Consider the following 8,008-nt stretch of genomic DNA (forward strand, 5'->3'; position numbering starts at 1 on the left):
AGTTTCATCTTATAGTGAAATAACACTGAGCAAAAATTAGTGTAGAAATCTAGAATCCCAACAGCTGTCAATTCTGGTTGTTGTTGTTGTGTCGTTTCCCCACCCAGAGAGCCTTTTATATCCAAAGCTTTTTCTGTCTTTTGGTCAAATGAGTTTCAGTATATTTACTGTAATAACTAAATCAGTCAGGTGGCAACATTATCCTCTGAATAATAATAAACTATAAATAAAGACTAGAAATGAGTTTGGGGAAATGCAGAGTCAGAACCAAATGTGACAAAAATGATGAAGCATTATGAAGATTGAACACTCGCTGTCCTCTTCGTCCTACTCTGTGGTCATGTCCTTCTGTCCGCTACACCCTCAGAAAATAAAATACATTATTATCCCTTCAGGAGAACAATGGCTTGTCCCTGGGGCAGTTTCCTCTAAGGTACTTATTTGTACCCTTTATATATTGCTTGGGAACATATATGTACCTTTTTGACCCCAAAGAGGAACACACAGTTACCTTGAGGTCCAATAATGGACCCTAGGGTTACATTCATGTAGACTGTACCCCTATTTCTGACAATGTAGAGAGGTCACATCACAGAATAGCCTGGCTAAGCATCTAATCAGCAGCACGATGCAGAGTAGAAGGACCTGATCAGGTTTTGCTCAGATTGGTCATTAAGGAGCTGTCACTTGTGCTTGGGTGTGTCTTCTCTGAGGCTGGTTTTATGGATATGCTCTGATACAGTGATCCATCACACTAGATTGCACTGTGATGGAAGTCATTTTCCGAACTAAACCATCCACTGCTAAGTAATGAGCAGTAAGTATGTACAGTGTGAATGAACGAAGAAATAAGAATGTGCTAGCTCCAGTATCCATCTTAAATATCCTATTTATTTCATACGCTGCTAATTCAGGGAGCTTACTGTACATTATGATGCAGATTTTGTTCAACATCATCAGTAGCCATGCTCCCTGACAATTCAGCTGTTACATTTCTGGTTTTTGGCCAGGCAAGATCAAGAGTAATCAATCAAAACAAGGATCTAGCAATCATCCATCCATCCATCCATTATCTGTAGCTGCTTATCTACAGGGTCGCAGGCAAGCTGGAGCCTATCCCAGCTGACTATGGGTGAGAGGCAGGGTACACCCTGGACAAGTTGCCAGGTCATCACAGGGTTGACACATGGACAACCATTCACACCTACAGTCAATTTAGAGCCACCAGTTAGCCTAACCTGCATGTCTTTGGACTGTAGGGGAAAACGGAGCACCCAGAGGAAACCCACGCGGACACGGGGAGAACATGCAAACTCCACACAGAAAGGCCCTCGCCGGCCGCTGGGCTCGAACCCAAGCAAGGAAGGCCGGACACTAGTTCATCCGATAGCAAGCTGTAGCTCCATGTTATACAATATTATATCAAAATCATTCTGATCCACATTTAATGTGCATCACTGCATATTTCACTGAAGGTAAAGTCACAACCCAAACCATAAAATTTCTGCTGCCACTATTGTAGCTACAGTGGCACGAAAAATAAGTGAACCCTGCATTTTTGTATAAATTTATCTTAAAATATGGTTTGAGGGGCGTCACGGTGGTGTAGTGGTTAGCGCTGTCGCCTCACAGCAAGAAGGTCCTGGGTTTGAGCCCCGTGGCCGGAGAGGGCCTTTCTGTGTGGAGTTTGCATGTTCTCCCCATGTCCGCGTGGGTTTCCTCCGGGTGCTCCGGTTTCCCCCACAGTCCAAAGACATGCAGGTTAGGTTAACTGGTGACTCTAAATTGACCGTAGGTGTGAATGTGCGTGTGAATGGTTGTCTGTGTCTATGTGTCAGCCCTGTGATGACCTGGCGACTTGTCCAGGGTGTACCCCGCCTTTCGCCCGTAGTCAGCTGGGATAGGCTCCAGCTTGCCTGCGACCCTGTAGAAGGATAAAGCGGCTAGAGATAATGAGATGAGATGAGAATATGGTTTGATCTTCAGCTAAAGATGTTTGTTCATTATTGTAACTTAGATGAAGATCATCATCTTTCGTCTGCTCCTGTACATTCGGGGTCACTGCAGAAGATCTGACCCGCATATTTGATTTGACATCAGTTTAACACCACCTTCCTGACACCACCCTCCCCAGTCTCTCCAGGCTTGGGATCGGCACCAAGTCTTGTGCCACCCCAGTGGTTGGGTATTTTACCAAATCTGCATGTCTTTGGACTGTAGGGGAAACCAGAGCACCCGGAGGAAACCCACACAGACACAGGGAGAACATGCAAACTCCACACAGAAAGGCCCTCGCCGGCCACAGGGCTCGAACCCAGAACCTTCTTGTTGTAAGGCAACAGTGCTATCCACTGTTTGTAGTACTTGAGTCCAGCCCTAATTTTAAGGACTCATGACTCGACTTGAACTTGAGCACTGATGACTCAGACTTGGACTTGTGCATTAACTGCATTCAGTTTTGTAAATTGGAGATGAGGACTCTGATTTTTTCTTTATTTTTTTGTCACATAATAATTTGGCATAAGATATTTATATCTACATTAATTTTGTACTAATTTCATGCAAGAGTGTCTCACCTGCGCACCTTGGCACGTGCGTGAGATAGACTCTCGGGCGCGCTCCGGACAGCGCGTGCGCTACGTGGACACACACTCACGCGCATGCCGTAAACGACTCGCACCTGCACAGGATTAAGGCGCAATCAGCGCACCTATATAAAAACTGTGAAAACACACTTACTTTGCGAAGTATTGAGTTGCGTTGCTGACACATTACGGAGCCTTATTTCCTTGTTTGGTTTCCTGATCCCCAATTTCTTGTTTCTCGTCTTTGATTCTGCCGAGTCTATGATAGCCAGTTTGTGCCTCACTCGACCTATTGCCTGTTTCACCGTTTTATGATTTTGCCTGCCGTTCTGGATTGTTTACCGTCTTCACTTGTATTAATAAACACACCTTCTGCACTTACATCCGTCTCCCAGCCATCTCTGACAGAATACTTCCCTGATAAAGAGAAGCACATTCACCTGTTCATATGTCATGTTCAGGAACAAACTAATGTTAATGACACTGAAACAGCCACCGTCAAATGGTGTGGTTGGAGTCTTGTTCTCGGACTCGACTCGGATCAATAGTGGACTCGACTCATTTTTTTTTTTAAATGACTTGGACTGCAGCGGCATGGTGGTGTAGTGGTTAGCGCTGTTGCCTCACAGCAAGAAGGTCCGGGTTCGAGCCCCGTGGCCGGCGAGGGCCTTTCTATGCGGAGTTTGCATGTTCTCCCCGTGGGTTTCCTCCGGGTGCTTCGGTTTCCCCCACAGTCCAAAGACATGCAGGTTAGGTTAACTGGTGACTCTAAATTGAGCGTAGGTGTGAATGTGAGTGTGAATGGTTGTCTGTGTCTATGTGTCAGCCCTGTGATGACCTGGCGACTTGTCCAGGGTGTACCCCGCCTTTCACCCGTAGTCAGCTGGGATAGGCTCCAGCTTGCCTGCGACCCTGTAGAACAGCATAAAGCGGCTAGAGATAATGAGATGAGATGACTTGGACTTGAACACTGGGGACTCGAGACTGGACTCTGATTCGAGAGTTAGTGACTCGACCACAGCACTGGCACCACCATGCCGCCCCTGTAACTTCGATAAAGATCAGACCATATTTTAAGATAAATGTATGCTTAAATGCAGGTATTTCCAAAGGGTTCACTTGCTTTTTCTTGCCACTGTATGTGGCAAATTAGTTTAATAAACCCGTAGGATAATTCAGTAGGTGATACTCAACAGATCAGCCGTTTTCTTTTTTCAGTGTATGATGTGGCCACTGTGTGGCGCTATATCTTCATTCTGAAATCATGGATTGAGTGTAGCACTGACGCAACATCCAATCAATATATAATTACAATGACAAAAAATTAATTATTAACCAATGAAAAGGCAGATTTCATAAATTTTAGCTCATTCACAGGTATGTTTTGAAACCTGACAGACTGAATTAAATTCACTTCAGGGAATAATACTGTATAAAATCATGAATATAATCGAACTAATCTTGTATTTCCTATTATAAGATTGCAGTCAACCAAATACTTGTACGTGAAAGATTATTACGCTTATTTCAAGATTTTTTTATTTTACTTGTTTCAAGCATGAACTTTTCTGTTCCTGGTGAATAATTTTGTTTATTTCAAGTGCTTGTTTCTAGAAGGAAGCAAAACTATTTGTCAGTAATATTGATGTTATGTATGTCTAGAAATAAGCTGAACGTTCTTGTATTTGTTATCGTATAACAATCCTTTATTCTTTTATTCAAGATCCCGTCACTTGATAAGATATGATCATTTGCATTGAGAAGATGTACACCCCAGTGCTGTTATTGTTGTTGGAGAATAAAGTGGATAACATGTGCGTCTCTCATAGATTGACGTCGACAATAGCCAGACGGCATCACCCACATCCTACTGCATTGTCTTCTTTGCCAAGAACTCTGTATTTGAGCTCAGGCTGGATGTTCAGATTGTCATGGTTCTGTGCGTTCGCTCTTCTGTCCAGCTTGCTAACAGGCCTCATGGCCCTTTTACGAATATCATAGGTCATCCTGATGCAAAGGTCATGTCTGAGAGAGAGGAAGATGGAGAGGACAAAAGTCAAGAGCATGAATTCTTTCAGCAAGTGTTCAGTATTCAGAGCGAAATAAACGAGCCCTGTAGAAAGGAGTCACTTTGAGAGTGCTGCCGAGAGATAAAGGGGACGTATAGTATGAGACGGAGAGGGTTGCTGAGAATGAACGAGAGAGTAGGACAGGAGAGGAGAGGTTGGGGGAGGTAAACAGAATGAGAGGTGGGTGAGCGAGAGGGAGGGAAGGAGGGAGGGAGGGAGAATGCACAGCTCTGCAGCGCTACAAGGACAGTGAGCTTCTCATAGAGCGAGCGAGAGAGAAGAGAGACTTGACGCTCAGCTTGAACATCACACAATACGAACTCACCTACCACGAGACGCAGCTGACCAGCGGGCAACACATACTCCCAGGGTGGATCTCCGTCATCAGGAGCATCTTTTTTTCTTCTTTACAAAACACTAAAGAAGACCGAGCATCTGGAGACTATTCGCAGAATGTCATTTTTCTTGTAGAAACCCACCATATGCAGGGATCCTGAGGGTCTAGTCCTGTCTCTGTTTTGTGTCTGAATGAGAGTGTGTGCAAACCTAAGCTGCAGGGTCACACCTTCGCTGGCTGAAGCAAGGGCTTGTAAGCTGTGCCGTGCAAGAGGTGACTGAGGCAGAGGCAGGGGCAGTTTTGGAAATCAAAAGAACTGTTGGGTCAAGAGGTACCATGAGTGAGTCCAAGAAACGTGAGGTAGAGCTGAGGGATAAAGCCATCATGCACCAGCAGAGGAGACTGAAGCAGGCCACCCAGTTCACGCACAAGGACTCGGCTGACCTCCTGCCACTGGATGGTCTGAAGAGGCTGGGAACATCCAAAGACTTGGTGAGTGCCTTTTGCTGTCCATCATCTGGTTACACTTACATGGGACGGAAGGGTGTGCTGAGTAATTACACAACCCCAGATTGGAAAAAGTTGGGACGGTTATGTTGAAATTGAAACTGAAAGCAATAATCGTTGACCTGTATTACACTCAAAACCATACAACAGCACATTATTTGATGTTTTACCTTAAGAGTTTGTTTTTCCAAAATAAACATTTCAATTTTGCAACATGTTTCAAAAAAAATGGAACAGTAACGCATTTACCACTTTATCATGATACTATTCCTTCTCGCAACACTTAAGATGTTTAGGGACAGAAGACACCAAGTGATGAAGTGTTTCAGGTGGTATTTTGTCCCATTCTTCCTGCAAACAGGTCTCAGGGTGTGCAACAGTACGGGGTCATCGTTGTCATATTTTTCATTTCAAAATTCACCACACATCCTGTATTGGGGACAGAGTGGACAGGCGCCCTCTTCTTCCACAGCCATGCCTTTGTAATGTGTTAAGAATGTGCAGTTAACAAAAGGTTTCCTTTCTGCACAGTAAAGTTTTAACTGGCATTTGTGGATGTAACTCCGTATTGTAGAGCTTGACAAAGGTTTGCGAAAGTAATCCTGAGCCCATGTGGTTATATGAGCTAGAGATGAATGACGGTTCTTGATACAGTGCTGTCTGAGGGATCAGAGATTATGGGTGTTCAGATTAGGCTTGCGCCCTTGCCCTTTACACACCGAAATTCCTCCAGATTCTTTGAATTGTTTAATGATATTATGCACCATAGAGGGTCAAATATATCCAAATGTCTTCGTATCTTTCTTTGAGGAACATTGTTTTTAAACATTTCAATAATTTTCTCATGCATTTGTTGACAAACTGGAGATCCTCGGCCCATCTTTGCTCCTCAAAGACTAGGCCTTTCCTGGATACTGATTTCGTACCAAATCATGATTACAATCTGTCGACATCACCTGTTTCAAATTAGACCTAATTTGCCCCATCCCAACTTTTTTTGGAATGTGTTGCAGGTCTGAAATTGAGGAATGGATGTACTGTATATTAACAAATGAACTGAAGTTGACCAGAGAAAAAATACAAAATATCTTGGATTCATTCTGTCATCTCATTATCTGTAGCCGCTTTATCCTGTTCTACAGGGTCGCAGGCAAGCTGGAGCCTATCCCAGCTGACTACGGGCGAAAGGCGGGGTACACCCTGGACAAGTCGCCAGGTCATCACAGGGCTGACACATAGACACAGACAACCATTCACACTCACATTCACACCTACGCTCAATTTAGAGTCACCAGTTAACCTAACCTGCATGTCTTTGGACTGTGGGGGAAACCGGAGCACCCGGAGGAAACCCACACGGACACGGGGAGAACATGCAAACTCCGCACAGAAAGGCCCTCGCCAGCCCCGGGGCTCGAACCCGGACCTCCTTGCTGTGAGGCGACAGCGCTAACCACTACACCACTGTGCCGCCCCGGGTTCATTCTCTCTGCAATGAAATACGACTCAGAGTAAATTGAGAAAGCATTGCTTTCTTTCATTTATTTTTTTTAATTTGCTTTTTCTATACCATCCCAACTTTTTCTGATTTAGGGTTGTAGAAAGAAGAACACAAAATCTCAGCTTTTTTTTTTTTCAGAAAGAAGAACGTTTACATACAGTATGTCACATGCGGGGCGGCACGGTTGTGTAGTGGTTAGCGCTGTCGCCTCACAGCAAGAAGGTCTGGGTTCGAGCCCCGTGGCCGGCGAGGGCCTTTCTGTGAGGAGTTTGCATGTTCTCCCCGTGTCCGCGTGGGTTTCCTCCGGGTGCTCCGGTTTCCCCCACAATCCAAAGACATGCAGGTTAGGTTAACTGGTGACTCTAAATTGACCGTAGGTGTGAATGTGAGTGTGAATGGTTGTCTGTGTCTATGTGTCAGCCCTGTGATGACCTGGCGACTTGTCCAGGGTGTACCCCGCCTTTCGCCCGTAGTCAGCTGGGATAGGCTCCAGCTTGCCTGCGACCCTGTAGAACAGGATAAAGCGGCGACAGATAATGAGATGAGATGTCACATGCGCTAAGCAAGCACACACACATACATGCATGCAGCACTACCAAGAACATAGAAATGGGATTGTGTCCCGTACATTCTCTCCCAAATATTAGAAAAAAATGTTTAAAATAACTTTAAGATGATTTACAAAATATTACTCCGGCAGTTTGATGTTAATTGTCATTCATTTGCATCAGCAATCCAGCCCACAAAAATCATGCTCCACACGGCCCAACACAACTTGTGTGCATATCGTCTGCTTGTGTTCGCTATTGATGACTCTAATTATCTGCTAGCATTAGATTAGCATTCAGTCACACACTGCTTCTGATTTTTGAATGGCTAAGTCTGTAGTTTTGGAAGCTTGTAGACCCTGAGTTTATAAGATAATGTGTTCGTTTAGGCTTCACATTTGATCATATTTCTCTGAACTCAGGAACAGTTTCATCAACCTTGAGTTCAGCAAGTGAGGTCA

At 44.5% G+C, this 8,008-nt stretch overlaps 1 protein-coding gene across 1 annotated transcript in view; it reads left to right on the top strand.

The window, feature by feature from the left end:
* Positions 1-4,871: 4,871 nt before the first annotated feature.
* The window catches only part of nrip2 (nuclear receptor interacting protein 2), a 79,524-nt gene continuing 76,387 nt past the window's right edge, over positions 4,872-8,008 (top strand). Inside the window, exon 1 of the mRNA XM_060907901.1 lies at positions 4,872-5,483. Coding sequence (XP_060763884.1) covers positions 5,328-5,483 — 156 coding nt within the window. The 5' untranslated portion in view covers positions 4,872-5,327. The remainder of the gene's footprint in view (positions 5,484-8,008) is intronic.

Source organism: Neoarius graeffei, chromosome 2 (assembly GCF_027579695.1).
Source record: "Neoarius graeffei isolate fNeoGra1 chromosome 2, fNeoGra1.pri, whole genome shotgun sequence".
NCBI classification, from domain to species: domain Eukaryota; kingdom Metazoa; phylum Chordata; class Actinopteri; order Siluriformes; family Ariidae; genus Neoarius; species Neoarius graeffei.